This window comes from Sciurus vulgaris (assembly GCF_902686455.1).
Source record: "Sciurus vulgaris genome assembly, chromosome: 14".
Taxonomy (NCBI): domain Eukaryota; kingdom Metazoa; phylum Chordata; class Mammalia; order Rodentia; family Sciuridae; genus Sciurus; species Sciurus vulgaris.
In genome coordinates this window covers 44684549-44707483 of record NC_136475.1, presented here as the reverse complement: position 1 = coordinate 44707483, position 22935 = coordinate 44684549, and the positions used below count along the sequence as shown (strand labels likewise).

The 22935-nt window shown below is 35.6% G+C and overlaps 1 protein-coding gene across 6 annotated transcripts in view; it reads right to left on the bottom strand.

Annotated features, from left to right (window-relative positions):
- Positions 1-3084: 3084 nt before the first annotated feature.
- WDPCP (WD repeat containing planar cell polarity effector) overlaps positions 3085-22935 on the bottom strand; it is a 390926-nt gene continuing 371075 nt past the window's right edge. For all 6 annotated transcript variants that reach the window (XM_079109698.1, XM_079109695.1, XM_079109697.1 and 3 more), the window contains one exon: positions 3085-3318. In XM_079109698.1, coding sequence (XP_078965824.1) covers positions 3143-3318 — 176 coding nt within the window. In that variant the 3' untranslated portion in view covers positions 3085-3142. The remainder of the gene's footprint in view (positions 3319-22935) is intronic.

Genomic DNA, 22935 nt, shown 5'->3' with positions numbered 1-22935 from the left:
CCCTTTTTAGAAATCGGATTAGTCAAGGGGTTCATGGTAGAAGTTTGGTTGGGGAAGAGCAGGTTGTAAAGGCATCTGGGGATGGGTGCTTCTATGAGAGAAGAACAAAAAGACATGAGTACTGAAATGAGATTGATACAATATAAATGTTGCAGAATCTGGAACATGCCAATGCATATCATAAAGATGACAGAAGTCAGTAATTCCTCACCAGAGGGTGGAAGAACTGAGAAGTTGTTCCCATAACAAGGCCTAGCAAAGGCTGGAGAGGATAAGGCCTTTATTTGGGAACTTTAACATTGTCCAGGTTATCAGGAATGTAAACACAACATTTAGTAGAGATCTCTATACTTCTGTTACTAGCAAATGTAGATTAAGCCTACCTGTGTCTGTAGGCCTTAAACTGACTAAAACTTCTGACTCTGGCAGTTTCTCTTGAAAGTTATCAGGTACATTTGCCTAAGAATCTCTCTTTTGTAGCTTTTAGTCTTTATTCTAGTAGGCTAACACAAGTGTACATCTTCAGTTACATTTAACTATTATTTCTTTTAAATGCCCAAGAATGGCTACATTTTGGTTTTAACTGTTTTGCTAGGTGTTTAAGATCAAGCTGATCAAAGTGACCTGTTCCTGTCTGTTAAAGAGTCAGCTGAGTTCCCACAGGGGTCACTCATAGAGAACTTAAGAGCAGCTTCTTAGCTCCATTAGTGCCATTGGTTAGACAGGGTCTCCTCAATGAGGTTGCTTCCCTTGGAAGCATTAGGGGTGTCTCACTTTTTCTATGACCCTCCTCTGCAGCAGGTGTATTGAGTGGCTTTTTATTCTCTAGTGGCCTCATCAATCTCCTTGATTAGGAGGTTGTGTGACCCACCCAGAGTTGCAAAGCTCTTTAAAGTCCTCTTGTTCCCTGGGTTTAGGCTGACTTTGAAGGCAAGACCCAAATATGGACTTTTCTTGACCTCTGTATTTAATCTCAATCTCTAAGTTTGATCTTAACAATCAAGCAAGCCAGTCTCACCAGTCATAAAGTAAGAGTACTGGGCTTTAACTTCGATGTCTATAACTTTACAGTTATTTACCCCCTTTTATCTAATTTATCTGTCCTATAGGTGATGGCCTACTATTCTGAGTTAATTTATGGTGTTCGCTCCTGAAGCAGTACTTCTGCAAAATATTGATTAGGCAACAATTAGAGTTTACAAGGAAAATACAAAAAGGAATTACCAACAGTAAAACATTCAGTTTGTGCTATGGTGGTAGCTATCTTGAATTTTGGCTGAGTTATTCATTATATTCCCTGTTTGAGATCACAGTAATCTCAAACATCAAACTTTTGAACACAACTTTAAATGAGTTAAAGTCTGGCTTACTTTGGAGTCATTCTAATGTGCAGCAGGGTTGTGAGGCACAGCTTTATCTCAGGTACTCAAGTACTGTAAGGTGGGCAGGAACCAGAGAAGGGAGCTGATGAAACACTGGTTTCTTTCCTTCCCAAGAGCTGTGTGCCTGAGATTAATGTACTGCCACAGCAATTAGGCATCTTGCACCAGGCATGCCACAGTCATGAGATCAGAGACCCCAATCTCAGTCACTGTTGTCCCATTTTTGCTACTGTGCATTACACTCTTTCTTAAATGTCATTTTAAGAAGTTTACATATATTGACTCCTGAGTCTATATGAACATTAGTTAACACAATTTAACATTATATCTAAAATATGAATCAAAGAAAGGCTGAGAGAGCTTTTAACTTTCCTTTTATGTGGCAAAGTGGCAAAATGCTTTCATGTTTCACAATATTAATCTTTAAACAAATCAGTCTCACTAAGTTTTAGAAATACATTTACATTTAAATTTCTTTTATCTCAGTGTAACAAATTTTACATATACCCCTATTGATGACAGGTCCTATAACAGAACATTAAATGATGAGTTTAAAATTACCATTACAGACAAGTTTAATTTGGAGAATAGCAGCTTGATAAACTTTCTGCTTTAAAGGCTTGTATACCTGAAAAATATGAACAAAATTACTATTCAAAGAATAATGTTTTTAAATATGTTACTCCATAGGATAGCTTTATAAATTAATCAGATGTCTCTAACAAACACATTTGAGTAATCCCATACATGTTGACTCTAATAAAAAAAAACAAGATATCAGACAAGTGTACCAACAGTATTTGCCATCTTTTTCCTGTGGAAGAAAATGGCTGCAACAGAAAGGGCAGGGGAGCAGCTTTCTTCATTACACTCACAACATTAAAAATTACCCTAAAATTTTTTAGAGCAGTTTTAAATTGAAAAATGAGTTTCACCTCCTTTGTCATGTCCCCCTGATAGATGAATAGAAAGTAGGAAGAAAACTCTGAAGTATAAGAGCCTTCAGTGTGACTTTTAAAAAGATTGTTTTATAATTCATGCACAGTATTTCAAGATGTTTATTATTACAGATATCTACAATTTGAAAATATTTTATATGCTAATGATGGGTATCAAGAACTGTGTGTGTCTGAAATTTTATCTTACTTGCAAACTAATAATTTATGGAACTATTGTTTCATGTCTGCTGGTAAATGGCACAAGACTCCTGGCATTAGAAACAAAGGACACTTTATTAATCATAATAGCCAGAGTATCAGCATTTTAAATTTATTTATTTTTGCCTTGATTTCCTGAGTCCTATTCCCACATTCACAGCAATGTGAAAAGGGCCAGATTACAACAGCACACTGTGGGCTGTTTAAAGGAGAAAGAACCTTGAACTTAAGGAGTGCAAATCTTTTATAACAGGGTAGTGAGCATGCCTGCTCTTTGCTCCAGAGGGAGACAATATATCTGAGTTTCACAGGCAGTCAGTACGTCATAGCAGTAATTCAAAAGATCCAGGGGAAATGTCTACTACTAATGGGTTTGGGCTGAAATTTTTACTTAATAAATATTTTATATGTAATATAAATTAGTGATATAGGTAACAACAGAGGACAAAATTTTTAAAATACTAAAGAGAACAAGGTTTAAATATTCTGCTTTTGAAGCACCTAATAATGTACAACTTAAGACATTTTTAAAATTTGTATATTACTAAAAATAAAGTATTTAAGAACATTTATTTAGGATCACTTTGCTATTACTATGCTATGTTACATATACCATATTTCCTTTTTTAAAAAATCATACAGGGAGATTTTAATTGAATCAGGCCATGAAAAAGTTAGATGTGAAAAAGACTGGTTCCTTTTTGAAATTAAAAAAAAAAGTTCATTTTTTACACCAGACCAAAATGAACCATTCTGAGAGAACCACCATCTCCAATGTCCTGCGAATAAATAAATAAAAATAATTAAGTTAAAATAAAATCATGTTTAAGCAGAACCAAAATATTGACTGAACATTTAAATCTTTACTATTTTCAAACATTTAAAAAGAGTGAAATAAAATTATTTGAAACATACTGTACATATGTAAATAAGATAACTTTATATTTATCTTACTCAATTATTAAAATTCTTATATAATATTCATAAAACTAATCAAGAAATGTATGAAGCATAAAAAGGCAAAGAAGGAAGGACAAGATGATAGTTGAAATTTGGAAGCATCTGAGTACTCCAACAAAAAATGGTAAACTGCAGTTTATCATGATTCTGCCTTATTTGATTTTAAAATACTATGTATTCTAAAAGGTTCTAAATAAAATGCATGTATTAAATTTGATTTTTTTTACTGAATATTTGTTAGTGACTCCTGAGGTAAGGAATTAAATAGAAAAGATTATATAGTGTCATAAGCCTTTTATAACATGTTATGAAGGTATAAGAAATATTAACAAGAACTTCATTTATTTCCCATTTGTTATTCTTTCCATGTTTCATATCTCCCCCATACCAACATTAACATCATCAGGTATAGAAAAACAAGATTTTATAACGAAACTAGAGTATGTTTGAAGGCAAAACTGAAGAGTAGTACCATTTGAAAAATAATACAGTAGGAACATTTTGTTTGAAAATTTGTAGTTAGCCTGTTTGCAGTTAAAATGATAAAGGTGAAAGGTGAAGAGAGCAGGGATAACAGCTGGCACTCATGTCCTAATTAGACATATTTTTCTTAAAGTATGGGTGAAAATAATTTATCTAAAAATAATTTTTTTATTGCATTGAGATATTTAAAATAATATAAGGCTGGGGGTGTGGCCCAGAGAGAGAGTGCATGCCTAACATATATGGGTTTGATTCCTTGCACCATTTAAAAAAAAAAGATATTCCTTAAGTTTTATCTTTAAAATTCTTTTTACTAAGAAGCCTTCATAAAAAGTCTGCATTCATACTATTTTACATAATCACATCTCAAGGAAAAGGGGTATGGAGCGGAAAGTAGGGGAACTGTGTGTGTGTGTGGGGGGGGTGGTGTGTGTGAGCTCTCTAGAAGCTAAGGTACACATACCACCCCCCCACAAACCCCCCCCTCCGCCAAAAAAAAAAAAAAAAAAAAAAAAAAAAACCCGGGAAAAACAGGTAATAAGAAGAGTGAGTAATTTAATACTGCCCCAGGCTTCTGTGTGTGTGCTGGCAAGTTCAGTGGTTTTAGGTAGCTTTCAATTTAAAAACAAAACATTAAAAGCACAGTCATTTTAAAGACAAGCTCCAACTCTTGGCCTATAAACTGCCATACTAAAGTCTAATTTCTATACCATTAGAATGGTCAGTGAGGAACCTGTAGTTAGGTTTTGCTCAACTGGCAGAGATCCAAGGTAAATTATTTTATTTTCCTAGTATCTGTAAATACTTCTAGCTGAAAGACCAGGTTTCACATAAAGTGTCATGTGGTTTAGCTATTTTCCCCTTTTCTTCCCTGCTACCTTCTTCCCTTCTGTCTTTCCTCCCTTCTTCCTTTCCGGTGATCACAGGACTTTTTTTAAAAAGCCATAAACGTTTTCTTTAAAATCCACTGAAAAGACTTTTAAGGCATTTCCAAGGTTTCCATGATAGGCTGTACCATGCTAAATAACCTTGACTTGTACTCTACCTTAGAGGGATATTTTGAAAATTAGTGAAAAAGTGTTTTATATTCAGTTGTTTAATCATTAAAAGTAAAGCATATGAATTAAATCAAATTTGGAAAACAGAGAAGTACAAAAATTTAGCTGTCTCACCAATCACATAAAATATGGTTAACATTATTTCCTTCCAGTTATCTTTTTTCTACACTTTACTTATTTTAAGCCTAGCTAAAATTTTGTATATGATTCCATATCTTTTGTTTTCTTTGAACACTTTGGCTTCTCTCTGAACACTTTTTAGTGTTCCCACAGTCTTTGTTTCTAATGATTGAATTTTATTCCATCAAATATTACAACTTTAATGATTTCTTTTTTTGGTGAAATTTTTGTCATTTCTAATTGCTTCTTTTTTTTTTTTTATTAAGAAACCCTATGATGGATATGCCTAGACATTAATTATTTTCTGGATTATAGGATTATTTCCTTGTTATAGAACTGTAGAAATAAAATTATTGAACCAAATCAAAGCTTATGAAATTCCATCCTTTGATAAACAGTGTAGAACTGGTAGTTTTGCTTTGTTTCTTTCCTAGTTTGGGAAAAGATGATTTTGTTTGGTAATAGGAAGTTGTAGTTCTAGAGGAGGTTGATCTTCATTTTATTATGTGCTGAAATTATGCTCACCCTTGACTGAATGAAGGTACAAGTTAATTCCTGTAGTAATTTACACAACAAAAGGGTATTCCCCAGTTCCTCATTTGATTTCTACATATAGTTAAGCGCACTTTCTAAGACACACCCTACTGCTGTTACCTAATGTTGGGTGATACCAGGTCACTTTCTTTTAAATGTATATAGACTTTCTTAAGCAAATTCAAGACATGTTAAGGTTTGCTTTGCTAAAAACTGGATTTTGACCTGTTGCTCACTTAATACAGATTTTTTTCTTTGATATAAGTTATGCCTTTGTTTTGCACTAGGTTTCCTCTGTTACTAATGTCTCTTCTCAAGTTTCAGATATAACAATAATTAAATTCCAGAGGATGAATATTTTAGAGACAGAAGAAACCTGAAAACTCAATCTGAAATCCTTTCATTTTATAGGTAAGCAAACTGATGCTCATGTGGGTGAAGTGCTTTGTCCAGTCACTTACTTAGTGGTAAAGCTGGGATTAGAATTTCTTATTTCTCTTTGCAGTGCTTTTTCCACTGCAGTTTTTTTCTTTTTAACATACTACAAAGTTAAAAGCCTGGGTTTTACAGGCTTCTTTATGATTAGCTCCTCTGACTCCCTAGTTTTGTCACTTAAGGCCCTGGATTACATTCATGCCAAAAACCCATCATGTGGCAGTAGATCCTTTCCTGAGTAAGCTGACCAGTAATTCAAGTTTCACTATTAAACATTAATTCTGCCTCTTGCATATTTGATATCATAATGAGACTTTTTTTGGTTAATGTTGCTGAGTTTTAGTACTTTGGTCATTTGTAGGAAATGCATTTTCAAACTGACTATTGTCTAGCATTTGCCAAAGGTTAGTTTGAGGCTTCAAGTACTTAAGAGAGACAGGTTAATAGATAAGCTAACTATCTAACTTCCTAACTTCTGTGTTAACTATCAGAAAGGAATGTATTTAGAACATGTCATTTCATCCTCCACAGAAATGCCTTCAGTGGATTATGATTTAGTATAATATCTTAAGCTTACATAGAAGAGGTATCATAAGAAGCCTCTCTGTGAATAGGAACTGTCTTTTTCAAAACCCTACATAAAAACCTGTTTAGTTTTTCAGTTTTCTGGCATAAACATTGTTGAGTATGAATGTGCTAGAAAAACATTTCCTCAGATAAATTTATTATTTGAATACTTTAGTAAAAAAGAACAAATATAGTGAACCATGTTTTTGGAGTTTATAAAATGCTTTGCCATTACCTAATTTGACATAACAATCATGTGATATTATTTTTAAAGATTATACTTAGATTATGAATAGGTATAGAGGTGTGTAGCAGTAAGGAAGTCATAAACAAAACTGAAACTGAAACTGAGATAGTTTGCATGTAAATCCTTATTAGGTTACATCATGAAGCCTTCCAAAGTAAATCTATTTCCTTTTTTGCTATGCCTCCTCAAATTCACAATTAAACTCAGTTTTAACTTGTATCTAGTATCTTACCAGAGCTATCTCTTACTCTGCAACTTCTAATTTACTTTTACTTTATGTATATTTTCTATATTATATATAATATTTATGAATTAATGATAATATAATATATAAATATAATATTTATGAATTGCCCTAACTTTTTGGGGAAGGAGATAGTGTAAGCTTGGGGACACGGCTAGTGGCCAAATAAAATCGGACAGAAAGCGGCCAAAGCAAGCTTTATTGGAATTTGGGTCTCAGGCAAAATCCCCCCCACCCCGGGGTACAGGTCAGGGTAAGGAGCTGGAGAAAATCGCACGTGGCTCCAGCTGCCCAGGGTCTTTATAGGCCTGAATGGGTGGGTGTCCTGCTGAGTGATAGGTGCAGGTAAGATTCAGTGGAGTTTTCCTGCCTGGTTGTGGTGTGGCACTACCCTTTGTCTCAGTTGCTCTGCTCTCTGTCATATAGTCGCCCAAATTCTGACCTAACAGGACATAAATACTAAGATAAATTCAGTATTTATAAAGAATGATTATATTATGGCTGTGTAAAAAAGTTTTTTACCTAGCGGTTCACCCAAGTCACCTACTTAAGGGAGTATGTTGACATATTTTAACATATTTAAAAAAATCATTTGAAGGAAAGGATAAGCATAAAAATAATTTATCATTTACTGTATTTCAACCAATACTTGAAGATACTGCCCTATAAGTAATTAATTTATGATAGAAGAATGTTAGTGAAAAATCACTACTCTGTCAATCACTTTAGAAGTTACACACTTATGCTTCAGGATGCTCTTTATTAATGGAATTGTCAGTATGTAAATATTGAGGATATAGGTGTATGTATGTACACATACCTCATATCCTACCTGTATCACTCCCCTTGGGTCAGGCTTAACTCTCCTGGCCCTTTGGAGACTTTCTGTCTCTTAAAAAAAAAAGACTATTCTGAACAGACATTTCTTCCAAATGTCAATAAACACATGAAACCAGGTATTTCATGAGTGGAGTCATGCCATGTTTGTCTCTTTGAATCTGGTTTATTTCACTTAGCATAATATCTTCAAGGTTCATCCATTTATATTAAGTATCAAAATTGCATTCTCTTTTTAGGGCTTAATAATATTTAATTGTGTATACATGCCATGGTGCATCTATCTCTTTAAATGCTGATGGACATTGGGTTGTTTTTATCTTTTAGGTATTGTGAATAATACTGTTATGCATTGCTGTACAAATAAGTTTAAGTTCCTGTTTTCAATTCTTTTGGGTATGTAACAGATATGGAATTATTAGATCATATAGTAGTTTGATGTTTAATTTTTTAAGGAACTACCATTCCATTTTCCACAGAGGCTATACCATTTTGCATTCTCACCAGCAATGCACAAATGTTCCAGTTTCTCCACATCCTTGCCAATGCTTTTGTATTCTGTTTGTTTTTTCCTTTTGGTAAAACAGGGGATTGAAGCTAGGGGCATTAAACTATTGAGTCACACCCCCAGTCTCCCCCACCACCCCAGAGTCTCGTTGAGTTGCTTAGGGCCTCACTAAGTTGCTGAGACGGACTTTAAACTCTGGATCCTCCTGCATCAGCCCCTGAGATTACAAGCATGTGCCACCACACCTGGCTACTTCACACACATTATAATGGCTGTTTTTACTCAGCTGATGGTGTCTTTTGATGGGCAGATTTAAAAAAAAAAATTAATGAAATTCAGGTTGGTTTGTTTGTGTTGCTAGGGATCCAAATTATCCAGTATTTCTTGTTACCTGTGCTTCTTGGTGTCTTACCTGTTGAGTAATTGTTAAATTCAGTGTTGTGGAGGTTATCCCCACGTGTTAAGAGGTTTCTAGTTTTAGATCTTATGTACAGGTCTTTAATACCTTTTAATTTTTGTATATGGTGTCAAGAAGGAAGACAACGTCATTCTTTTGCATGTGGACATCCATTTTCCCAGCACCATCTGTTGAAAGGACTCTTTTCCCCATCAAATTATCTTAGTGCCTATTATGGTTTGGATATGAGGTATTCCCCCAAAGCTGCCATTATTGTAGGAATGTTCAGAGGTGAAATAGATTAAGAGAGCTGTACCCTAATCAGTGGGTTAATCCATTTGATGGATTAATAATTTGAATGAACTTGGTGGTTAACTGTAGGCATATGGACATCGCTAAAGGAATCTAGGTCACTAGGGGTAAAACTTCAGGTTTATATTTTATCCCTGATTCCTTATTCTCCCTCTCTGTTTCCTGGCTATCATGAGGTGAGCAGCTTTCCTCTGAAACTGTAAACCCCAAATACACTTTTCCTCCTGTAGTTGTTCTTCTCAGACATTTTGGTCACAGCAACAAAGCTGACTATCCCCAAACCCTTGTCAAAAATCATTTATGTATGTACACGGAGGTTTATTTCCAGGCTCTCTTATTTTCTTCCATAGTTCTATATGTCTTTCCAATGCCACACTGTTTTGATTACTGTAGCTTTTAGTAAATTTTGAAATTAGGAAGCATGTGTTCTCCAACCTTATTCTTTTTCAAGATTGCTTTGTCTTTTGGAGGTTCCTTGATTTCTTTTTTCTTTTTTCTTTTTTTTTATTGGAAACAAATGGGATACATGTTGTTTCTCCATTTGTCCATGGAGTCAAGGCATACAATTTGTGTAATCATAAATTTACATAGGGTAATGTTGTTTGATTCATTCTATTTTTTTCCCTTCCCCCCACCCCTCCCACCCCTCTTTTCCCTCTATACAGTCCTTCATTCCTCCATTCTTACCATCCTCCTTATCCCTAACCCTAAACCAAACCCTAACCCTAAAACTAACCCCTCCCACCCCCCATTGTATGTCCTCATTCGCTTATCAGCGAGATCATTCGTCCTTTAGTTTTTTGAGATTGGCTTATCTCACTTAGCATGATATTCTCCAATTTCATCCATTTGCCTACAACTGCCATAATTTTATCATTCTTCATGGCTGAGTAATATTCCATTATATATATATGCCACAGTATCTTTATCCATTCATCAACTGAAGGGCATCTAGGTTGGTTCCACAATCTGGCTATGGTGAATTGAGCAGCAATGAACATTGATGTGGCTGTATCTATGTAGTATGCTGATTTTAAGTCCTTTGGGTATAGGCCAAGGAGTGGGATAGCTGGGTCAAATGGTGGTTCCATTCCAAGCTTTCTAAGGAATCTCCACACTGCTTTCCAGAGTGGCTGCACTAATTTGCAACCCCACCAGCAATGTATGAGTGTACCTTTTTCCCCACATCCTCTCCAACACCTGTTGTTGCTTATGTTCTTGATAATCGCCATTCTAATTGGGGTGAGATGGAATCTTAGGGTAGTTTTGATTGGCATTTCTCTTATTACTAGAGATGTTGAACATTTTTTCATATGTTTGTTGATTGCTTGTACATCTTCTTCTGCGTGTTCATTTCCTTAGCCCATTTGTCGATTGGATTATTTGTATTCTTGGTGTAGAGTTTTTTGAGTTCTTTATAGATTCTGGAAATTAGCACTCTATCTGAAATATGAGTGGCAAAGATATTCTCCCACTCTATAGGCTCTCTCTTCACATTACTGATAGTTTCCTTTGCTGAGAGAAAGCTTTTTAGTTTGAATCTATCCCAGTTATTGATTCTTGCTTTTATTTCTTGTGCTATGGGAGTCCTGTTAAGGAAGTCTGATCCTAAGCCAACGAGTTGAAGATTTGGACCTACTTTTTCTTCTATAAGATGCAGGGTCTCTGGTCTGATTCCGAGGTCCTTGATCCATTTTGAGTTGAGTTTTGTGCAGGGTGAGACATAGGGATTTAATTTCATTCTGTTGCATATGGATTTCCAGTTTTCCCAGCACCATTTGTTGAAGAGGCTATCTTTTCTCCATTGCATATTTTTGGCCCCTTTGTCTAGTATGAGAAAATTGTATTTATTTGGGTTTGTGTCCATGTTCTCTATTCTGTACCATTGATCCACCTGTCTATTTTGGTACCAATACCATGCCGTTTTTGTTACTATTGCTTTGTAATACAGTTGAAGATCTGGTATTGCGATACCCCCTGCTTTGCTCTTTCTACTGAGGATTGTTTTAGCTATTCTGGTTTTTTTATTCTTCCAGATGAATTTCATAATTGCTTGCTCTATTTCTGTAAGGTACATCATTGGGATTTTAATTGGAGTTGCATTGAATCTGTATAGCACTTTAGGTAGTATGGCCATTTTGACAATATTAATTCTGCCTATCCAAGAACACGGGAGATCTTTCCATCTTCTAAGGTTTTCTTTAATTTCTTTCTTTAGTGTTCTGTAGTTCTCATTGTAGAGGTCTTTCACCTCTTTTGTGAGATTGATTCCCAAGTATTTTATTTTTTCCAAGGCTATTGTGAATGGGGTAGTTTTCCTAATTTCTCTTTCTGAAGATTCATCACTTATGTATAAAAATGCGTTGGATTTATGAACATTGATCTTGTAACCTGCTACTTTACTGAATTCACTTATGAGTTCTAAGAGTTTTCTGGTGGAATTTCCAGGTTCCTCTAAATATATAATCATGTCATCAGCGAACAGGGATAGTTTGAGTTCTTCTTTTCCAATTTGTATCCCTTTAATTTCTTTGGTCTGTCTAATTGCTCTGGCTTGAGTTTCAAGGACGATGTTGAATAGAAGTGGTGAAAGAGGGCATCCCTGCCTTGTTCCAGTTTTTAGGGGGAATGCTTTCAGTTTTTCACCATTTAGAATGATGTTGGCCGTGGGCTTAGCGTAGATGGCCTTTACAATGTTAAGGAATGTTCCCCACTACCCCAATTTTTTCTAGTGTTTTGAGCACGAAGGGATGCTGTATTTTATCAAATGCTTTTTCTGCATCTATCGCAATAATCATGTGATTCTTAACTTTAAGCCTGTTGATATGGTGAATGACATTTATTGATTTCTGGATGTTGAACCAACCTTGCATCCCTGGGATAAAACCCACTTGATCGTGGTGCACTATCTTTTTAATATATTTTTGTATGTGATTTGCTAAAATTTTGTTGAGAATTTTTGCGTCGATGTTCATTAAGGATATTGGTCTGAAATTTTCTTTCCTCGATGTGTCTCTGTCTGGTTTAGGTATCAGGGTGATATTGGCTTCATAGAATGAGTTTGGGAGGGTTCCCTCCTCTTCTATTTCATGGAATAGTTTGAGGAGTATTGGAATGAGCTGTTCTTCAAAGGTTTTGTAGAACTCGGCTGAGAACCCATCTGGTCCTGGACTTTTCTTTGTTGGTAGGCTTCTGATGACCTCTTCTATTTCATTGCTTGAAATTGATTTATTTAAGTTGTGTATATCCTCCTCGTTCAGTTTAGGTAATGCAAATGTCTCTAGAAACTTGTTGATGTCTTCGAGGTTTTCTGTTTTGTTGGAGTATAGGTTTTCAAAATAGCTTCTAATTATGTTTTGTATTTCACTTGTGTCTGTTGTGATATTTCCTTGTTCATTCCAAATTTTAGTAATTTGAGTTTTCTCCCTCTTTCTCTTTGTTTAGTGTGGCTAAGGGTTTATTAATTTTGTTTATTTTTTCAAAGAACCAACTATTTTTTGTTAATTTTTCCGATTGTTTCTTTTGTTTCAATTTCATTGATTTCGGCTCTGATTTTAACTATTTCCTGTCTTCTACTACTTTTGGTGTTGGTCTGCTCTTCTTTTTCTAGGGCTTTGAGCTGTAGTGTTAATTCATTTATTGTTGATTTCTACCTCTTTTGTTGAATGCACCCCATGAAATAAATCTTCCTCTAAGTACTGCTTTCATAGTGTCCCAGAGATTTTGATATGATGTGTCTTTGTTCTCGTTTACTTCTAAGAATTTTTTTATTTCCTTCCTGATGTCTTCTGTTATCCATTCATCATATAATAGCATATTATTTAATCTCCAGTTAAATTGGAGAAGTTTCTGTTTTTTATTGTCATTTATTTCTAATTTCAATCCATTATGATATCATAGAATACAAGGTAGTATCTCTATCTTCTTGTATTTGCTAACAGTAGCTTTGTGGCATAAAATATGGTCTATTTTAGAGAAGGATCCATGTGCTGCTGTGTAGTCGTTCTTTGTTGGATGGTATATTCTATATATGTCCATTAAGTCTGAATTGTTGATTGTGTTATTGAGATCTATGGTTTCTTTATTCAATTGTTGTTTGGAGGATTTATCCAGTGGTGAGAGAGATGTGTTAAAATCGCCTAGTATTATTGTGTGGTGGTCTATTTGATTTCTGGAATTAAGAAGGATTTGTTTGACGTACATGGATGAGCCAACGTTCGGGGCATAGATATATATGATTGTTATGTCTTGCTGATTTATGCTTCCCTTAAGCAGTATGTAATGTCCTTCTTTATCCCTTCTGACTAGTTTTGGCTTGAAGTCCACATTATCTGAAATGAGGATGGATACTCCAGCTTTTTTGCTGTGTCCCTGTGCATGGTATGTTTTTCCCCATCCTTTCACCTTTAGTCTATGGGTATCTCTTTCTATGAGGTGAGTCTCTTGGAGGCAACATATTGTTGGATTTTTCTTTTTAATCCAATCTGCCAGTCTATGTTTTTGATTGATGAGTTCAGGCCATTAACATTCGGGTTTATTACTGTGATATGATTTGTATTCGTAGTCATTGGACTCATTTTTGTTTTTTGACATAATTTGGTTTCTCCTTTATTTGGCTATTCCTTTAGGCTAGTTCCTCCTGTTGCTGATTTCCATTGTTGTTTTTCATCTCTTCTTCATGGAGTATTTTGCTGAGAATGTTCTGTAATGCCGGCTTTCTTTTTGTAAATTCTTTTAGCTTTTGTTTATCATGGAAGGATCTTATCTCATCGTCAAATCTGAAAGTAAGTTTTGCTGGGTATAAGATTCTTGGTTGGCATCCATTTTCTTTCAGGGCTTGGTAAATGTTGTTCCAGGCCCTTCTAGCTTTTAGGATCTGGATTGAAAAATCTGCTGATATTCTTATTGGTTTCCCCCTGAATGTAATTTGATTCTTTTCTCTCGCGGCCTTTAAAATTCTGTCTTCATTTTGTATGTTAGGTATTTTCATAATAATGTGCCTTGGTGTGGGTCTGTTGTAATTTTGTATATTTGGAGTCCGATAAGCCTCTTGTACTTGGTTTCCCATTTCATTCTTCAGATTTGGGAAATTTTCTGATATTATTTCATTGAATAGATTGTTCATTCCTTTGGTTTGTTTCTGTAAGCCTTCCTCAATCCCAATAATTCTTAAATTTGGCCTTTTCATGATATCCCATAATTCTTGTAGATTCTGTTCATGATTTCTTACCATCTTCTGTTTGTTCAACTTTGTTTTCAAGATTAAATATTTTGTCTTTAATGTCTGAGGTTCTGTCTTCCAGGTGTTCTATCCTATTGGTTATGCTTTCTATGGAGTTTTTAACTTGGTTTATTGTTTCCTTCATTTCAAGGATTTTTTTTTTTCAGTATCTATAACTCTTTATTGAAATGTTCTCTTGCTTCCCATATTTGCTCTTTTAACTGTTGATTGGTGCGATCATTTAATGCCTGCATTTGCTCTTTCATCTCCTCCTTCAATGCCTGCATTTGCTCTTTCATCTCTTCATTTGCGTCCCTTATTGTTTTAATTATGTACATTCTGAACTCCCTTTCTGACATTTCTTCTGCTGTGCTGTCATTGGGTTTTATTGATATAGTATCTAGGTTTGTTTGGGACATTTTCTTCCCTTGTTTTCTCATATTGGTCAGATGTCAGTGGGACTCTGAGATATTGCAGATTTCCTCTCTTGGCTTATAGTGACCCTATAGATTTCCAGTGTATCACCTCCCAGCCTTCTGTAGCCTAAAGTCTTGGAGGAACTTGATAATGCAGTGTTTCTGAAGAAAGCTGCCCCTAGCCCACTATTGGTTCCAGGGTTTGGAGCTGGCTCTATGCAGAAAGGCTCTCACTGGGCTGTTTGCTCTGAGAAGCTGGTCATGAAAGGAGCCTGCTGCCGGAGGGTGCAGGGCTGCTTGGGGAAGTCCCTGGCTGCCCTGCCCTGGTCCCTAAAGCTGCCTGCAGGCTGGAGCTCGCTGCTGGCTGAGGGACTTGGAGCTGGTTCTGTGCAGAAAGGCTTTCATTGGGGGGCCTGCTCCAAGAAGCTGGCCGTGTGGGAGGAGCCCACCGCCGGAGGGAACAGGGCTACCTGGGGAAGACTCTAGCTGCCCTGCCCTGCTCTGAGTATTCGCCCCTATCTGGGCCTGCCGCCCGGGCCGAGCTTCACCCAGTGGGGGAGACTCACCCTGTGGCTCTATTTCAGTCCGAGTCTCTCAATGCCTCCCCTTCTTGAATCCTGAGTTCTGGAGCAACAGGAGATGCAGTCACCCTCTAGTCTGCCATCTTGGATTGTCCCATGGAAAGAGCCTGCAGCCGGAGGGAGCAGGGCCGCCTGGAAAAGTCTCTGGCTGCCCTGCCCTGGTCCCAGAGACTGCCTGCGGGCTGGAGCTCTCCGCTTGCTCCGGGACTTGTGGCTGGCTGTGTGTAGAAAGGCTCTCACTGGGCTGTCTGCTCCCAGAAGCTAACCTTGAAAGGCGCCTGCTGCCGGAGGGAGCAGGGCTGCTTGGGGAAGTCCCTGGCTGCCCTGTCCTGGTCCCTGAAGCTGCCTGTGGGCCGGAGCTCCCCTTGATTTTTCATATGAATTTAAGGATGGATTTCTGCAAAAAAATATTGAGATTTGATAGGGGTTAGGTAGCATGTTTTGTACATATGTGTTCTAATTGATCCATAAGGTTGTTCTAGTACTCTTGTTTTCTTATTGATCCTCTAGTTGTTAAATCCATTACTGAAAATAAGATATTGGAAGTCTCCTAACAGTGTAGCTTTTTATTTCTTCCTTCAATTCTGTCACTGTTTGCTGCATGTATGTAGGAGCTCTGGTGTTAGATGCATAAATACTTAACATTGTGATATTTGGCTGGTAAATTAACCCTTTAATCATTATATAGTATCTTTCTTGTTCTCATGCAACAGGTTATGACTGAAAGTCTATTTTATCTGATGTTAGTATAGGTAATCCCGCTCTCTTGTGGTTATTATTTACATGAAATATTTCTCTATTTTGTCACTTTCAGCTCATATGTTAGATAAAAAGAAAAAAACAAGTCTTTTGTGTGCAGTATATTGTTGGATTCTGTTTTCTTTCCCCATTCAGCCAATGTCTTTTGATACATTTCTTTTTGTATGCAATTTTATAGATGATTGTATTTGTGCTAAACATTGCAATTATAAAACATTTTAAGTTTTACTGAATTCATTTGCACATAAAGTACATCTTCATATATTTATATATCATGTACTCATTAACATAGGCTTGTAGTTTGTGTATTTTCATCTTATAGATTCTATTCAAGAATTAAAAGTGGATTTGTACATCGTAATTATAAAATTAGGATTCTGTATTTGTCAACATGTTCATCTTTATTGGTGAACTTTATACTTAACTTTCATATGACTTTAAATTTCTCTGTAGCATCCTTTTGTTTCATTTTGAAGGACCCCCCCCCTTTAGATTTCTTGAAGGGCAAGTTCAGTTGTATTGACTTAAATACCTTTTGTTTAGTCAATATCACTAGGTACGGGAGGTCTTAATTTCTTTCTCATTATTGAAGGAAAGTTTTCCTAGATACAGTATTCTTAGTTGATGTTTTTTTTTTTTTGTTTTGTTTTCTTCCTTCCCCTATTACTCTGTCTATCATCTCATGTCTTTTGGGCCTGTAAGGTTTCTACTGAGAATTCTGCAGATAATCTTAATACACTTCCCTTGTGTGTGACAAGTTTTTTTTCTCTTGTTCCTTTTAAGATTCTCTGTTTTTGACTTTCAATAGTTTGATTATAACGGTGTGGGTCTCTTTGCGTTTACTACACTGAGTTTGTAGAACTTGAGTTTGTCCACTTCTATTCTTTAGTTAGGAATGATTTTTCATTTTTTTGTTTTTGTTTTTTGTTTGCAATTGTTTCTTCAGATAAGTTCACCTCTTTTGTCTTCTTCTGGGTCTTCCATAAAACACATATATATCCCATATGTCTCTTAAGCTCTGTTTTTTTTTTTTGTTGTTGTTGTTGTTGTTGTTCTTGTACTAGGAATCAGCTAGGGCCTCACGTATGCTCAGAAGCACTATACCACTGAATTATATCCCCAGCCCTTTTTAAAATTTCATTTTGAGACAGGGTCTAAATTGCCCAGTCTGGCCTCGCACTTGTGATCCTCCTGCCTTAGCCTCCTGTGTAGTTGGGATTAGAAGTATGTGCCTGCTGTTAGTTTTTTCATTCTTTTTTCTTTTTATTCCTTAGACTCAATAATTTTGGGTGTTTTATTTTCAAGCTCACTGATTATTCTTCTGCTTGCTCAAATCTGCTGTAAAACCCCTCTAGTGAATTTTTTAAAATTTTTTAGCCATAATTTCTCATATCTTTTTATAATTTGTTAATATTCTATTTATTTGGTTTTCTTGATTTCCTTTAGCTAGTTGTCCATGTTTTCTTTTAGCTGTTTAAATGCATTTAAGACAGTTGTTTTAAAGTCTTTTTCTAGTAAGGTGATACCCTTGTTTATTCAGGGATTGTTTCTGATGATGATAATGATGATGATAACTTATGTGCTACTGAACAAACCCAGGCCTTATGCTTAATAAGCAAATACTCTACCACTGAACTATAATCCCAGACAAAATTATTATTATTTTTGAATGAGTTCTTGTTTCTTTGTATATATTGTGATTTGGGTTTTTTTTCCATCATGGTGGACACATTGAGCATTTGGAAATAGTCATCTCTTTCCCATTCTGTGCAGACTGGCTCTTTTCCATGGATGTCCTTCCGTATTTTTCTTGGCCTTCCTTCTGAGTTTTGGAATTAACCCCACAGAGGAAAAACCTAAGGTCTTTTCAAGTCTTTTCTGAGCGTGTATCTTGCATGAGCACAAAGGTGGCTCTTTAGAATGTCTGAAAACATGACTGCTTTTTTTTTTGGTATCAGGGATTGAACCTTGAACCCAGAACCTTAACCACTGAGCAACATCCCTAGCCCTTTTTATTATTTATTTAGAGACAGGGTCTTACTGAGTTGCTGAGGCTGGCCTTGAACTTGTGATCCTCCTGCCACTGGGATTACAAGTATGAGTCCCCACATCTGGCTTCATGTGACTGCTTTTAATAATTTTAATTTTCCAATGAGATCTTCCAGGTCTTTGATGGTCTATTATATGTCTCCACCCATACTCAATCTCTCATATTATATATATACGATATACATATATGTGTATTTTCATAATTTTCTTTATTCATCTGTTGATGGAAACCTGGGTTGATTCTACTTTTTGGCTAGAGAATCTATAATGATGTAGGCATAATATAACATGTATATTATGCATAATATATGTACACTCATAATGGAATACTTCAATTTGGTGCATTTCACTTACATATATTTTATAGGTGGAGGGAAAAGACTAAATAAACATTAAATTCTAATTAATGACATGCATGCTAACATGACCGAAGGGGTAAAGTGTACAGATGTTTGCAACTTACTGTAAAATGTACTATGCATTCTTACAATGTTTCTGTATGTCTAAGATTTTTCATACTAAAGTGTTAGAAAAAATTGTTAATGAGAAAGTAAGTTTACATAGGTCTGGTTTGTTTATATCAATATTTATTGGCACTTATGTTAAATAATTTAATTGGTATCACGGACACAATAATTAAATGACTCACATTTTGAGGTACAGTGGCAGTAGATAAACTGGAGAGGAAGGTACAAGTTAGGTCAAGGAGAGTCTTATAAGGAAGAGATGGGCCCTTGTCCTATGGAATTGTAGCAGGAGAATGATACTTAGGTAGATCACTCAGGAAGTGTTGTAGAGGCTAGATGTGAGGTTGTGATGGCAGTGTTGGGAAAAGACTCAATACAAAAATAATAATTAGAAAGCAATACTCCATGTGGTGATGATTCAGACAAATTACAATGGATATAGGATTAGATTGTAGAAATATTTAGGAGCAAAAATTGAACTTGATGATTGCTTGGATGTGGATTTGTTGTGAGTGGATTATAGCAAATCAAGAATGACACAGACAATAAAATAGAGCAGTTTTGGAGCTTAAGGGCAAAATGATGAGTTTGGTTTTGGACATGTTAGATTTGAGATATTATCTAGTAAAAAATTATTGATTTTCTTTTTGTACTATGATATCTGACATTCACTACAAAATTCCATGCCTGTTATTAAATATAAGACAGTGAGCAAAGTGGTTACAAATATTATCTTTAAGAAATTTATGATCACCAGGTATGTTGGCACATGCCTGTAATCCCAGCAACTCAGGAGGCTAAGCAGGAGGATTGCAAACTGGAGGGCAATGTGGGTAACTTGGTGAGACATTGTCTCAAAATATAAAAAGGGCTGGGGATATAGCTCAATGGTACAGCAGCCTGGGTTCAATCCCCAGTACCACAAAAGAAGAAAGTTACAGTTTAATGGGGGAGACAAACCAGAGTTATAACAAAAAGAGCTACTTATGGTGTTAGAGGTACAAGATGCTATAGAACTTCACAAAAGACAGTTTAGGAATGGTTTGCAGCAATAGGATATATCAGTCTGAAGTTCAAGATGGAACCTGGGCTTGAGATATCCATATCTTTCTGCTGTTAAAAATGTTAGAATTCTGTTAAAAATGTCAAGGTTTAATATATAGAATTGTTAACAGAAGAAAACACAGCAGGCAAGTAAAAACAATTATTGATGTAGGTAGAAATGGAATAGTGAGGTAGAAGAACTTGTACAGTAGGGTACAGTAGAAACCAAATACTTCAAGACAAAATAACATAATCACTTGTGTCAAATACTGTATCTCTGAGTTAAGTGAGCAATGCATTCATTGGCAGGCTGAAACAGGAGGATTGCAAGTTTAAGGCAATATAGCATGACCCTGTCTCAAAATAAAAAACAAAAAGGATTGGTGATATATAGCTCAGTAGTAAAGTGCCCCTGGGTTCAATCCCAAGAAAATAACAACAAAATCCCCAATTTTGCAACCTCACTTTCCTTTTTTATTTACTTTTCAAGATAGGGCCTCTATATTGCCCAGGCTGGCCTTGAGCCCCTGACCTCAAGCTATTCTTCTGCTTCTGATTAGCTGGAACTATAGGTGTGCCAATGCATCTGGTTCTCACTGTCCCATTTTTAGAATGCACTATTTCCTGCTTATTAACTTGTGATTTTCTGCCCAGCAGAAAGAACATCTTAGACAAGATATAAATAAAAAGCATATCATAAAGGGAAAGGATCATAAGTTCTCATCTTTAACAAAGACACATTTCTCTTTATCAATGTGGAAAGAAACAAACAATAAAATGTGAAAAATTATTTGTAACACTGAAAAAGGATTAGTTCTCAGAATATGTGAAGAATATTTACAAACTGGGTGTGGTGGTACGTATCTGTAATCCCAGCTACTTGGAAGACTGAGGTAGGAAGATTGTAATTGTGAGGCTAGCATGGGCAATTTAGTGAGACCCTGTATCAAAATACTTAAAAAGTGCTGGGGATGTAGCTCAGTGGTAAAGTGCTTGTCTAACATGCATGAAGCCCTGGATTCAATCGCTTGTACCACAAGGAAAAAAAACAAATGCAAATTAGTGAGTTTTAAGGGCAAAGAACCCAATAGAAAAGTAAGTAGAAGATACAAATAAGCATTTAAGGAAGAAGAAACACAGATGATCAGAACATAAGAAAAGATATTCAACTTCATTATTAATGAGTCAAAAGCAAATCAAAACTAATGTTAATCTGCTTCACAGCTACTAAGAATGGCAAAAAATTTAAAAATCTAAGTGTTAACAAGTATTAGCAAGATATGGAGCAATGAAAATTCTTATTTGGAGGGAATGTAAATTAGGAAAACTACCTTGGAAATTTATTAAAATCTAAGATGTGCACTGCCTGTGACCAGAAATTCTACTCTTAAGTCCATACTCTAGGGCCTATGTAGAAGAATGTTAATAGCAGCACTGTTTCTAATATTAAATCTAGAATCAAATGTTCATTAATAGAAGAGCAATGAATAAATTGAGTGGATGAATAAGTTGTGATATTCATTCAGTGGAATACTATGGACAATGAAAATGAATACACCTGCACCCATATACACCAGATGTATGTAAAAGCATAATAGCAAGTGGGAAAAAAAAAAAAAAACTACTAATAAGAATGCACTGTTTCCACTTCCATAAATATCAGGAAGAGAGAAAATAAAATGACATGCTAGGATATAGCCTCATATAGGAAAACCAAAAAAAAAAGGGGGGGGGCAAGAAATGATTAACACAAAATTAAGATGATGAGAGTAGATGAAAGGAAAAGAATGTAATTATGCAGGAGCATCCAGAGGCTTTCAAAGGTACTGGTAGTATTATCATCTGGATGGGGAGGATTATAGATGAGTTTTATGTTATATTATAGCTTTCCGTATTTCCATTGTGTGACTTTCAGAGAGGTAATGTTTTATAAGGGGTTTCAATATAACATGAATAGGGATTGCTCTAGACAACAGTCCTTAACCAGAATTGATTTTGCCATCCTATGCCCCAGGGGAACATCTGGCAGTGGCTATGGTCATCATAGTTTGGTTAGGGAAACTCCTAGCATCTAGTAGGGATTGCTGCTAAATATTCTACAATGTAGAGGATGGCCCCAACAACAAAAGGATTATTTGGCCCCACATGTCACAAGTGCTGAGGTTGAGAAACCCTGGCCTAGAGCCAGATTAAGTCTGAATTCCAGCTTTATACCTTTCAAGCTATGTGACTATGGGTAAATTATTTAATCTTCATGTATAAATTTCATTGTATGGGGCTAATAGCAGTATCCATCTCAAACAGTAGCAGTAGTTGTGAGAGTTTGCTGTGAATTAAAACATTAAGTTATGGAGACAACTACCAGCTATTTAATAAGCACCTGATAAATGTTAAAAAATAACTGTTGCTTTTTGTTGTTGCTGCCAAATACATCCAATTGATTCAAGATGACAAAGAGGTGATAAAGATAAATAGGTTGAAAAATAGTTACTACTATAGTATGGATGTGGTTTGCCCCCAAAGGCTCATTTGTTGGGAGCTTAGTCCCCAGTATGGCAGCTTTAAGGAGTGACAGAAGTTTCAAGGTACAGTGGGAAATGCTTGTAATCCCAGCAATTTGGGAGGTTGAGGCAGGGAGATCACAAGTTTGAGGCCAGCCTCAGCAACTTAGCAAGACCCTTAGCAAGCTTTTTTGAAATTGGTATAATATAGGACTTTGATACCTCTACTCAGAATTAACAGAATGTGGAAAGGGGTTCAGGATCACTTGTTAGAATTAATATTTCTATATACATTACTTATAAAGATTATACATATATGTAATAAAATGCATCAGATATATTTCTATTATAAGGGCATTTTAAACTTTGTACTTTGAATAACTTCAAACATATACCAATGAGAGAATGATATACATGAACTGCTCTATTATCATCCAGCTTCATTAATTTTCAGCTTCCTAATTTCCTGCTACTGAACTCTTTTGAGTCAAATTTGAGATATATTACTTCATTTGTACATATTATGTATAATTTTACTTAAAAAACCATTTTAATAATTATAACTTTGAAAGAATGCAAAGCTAAGTCTTTAAAGAAACTATTAGTATAGAAATGTAGTCCAGTTAATGTAAACTAAGGCAGCATTTCCTGAGTTT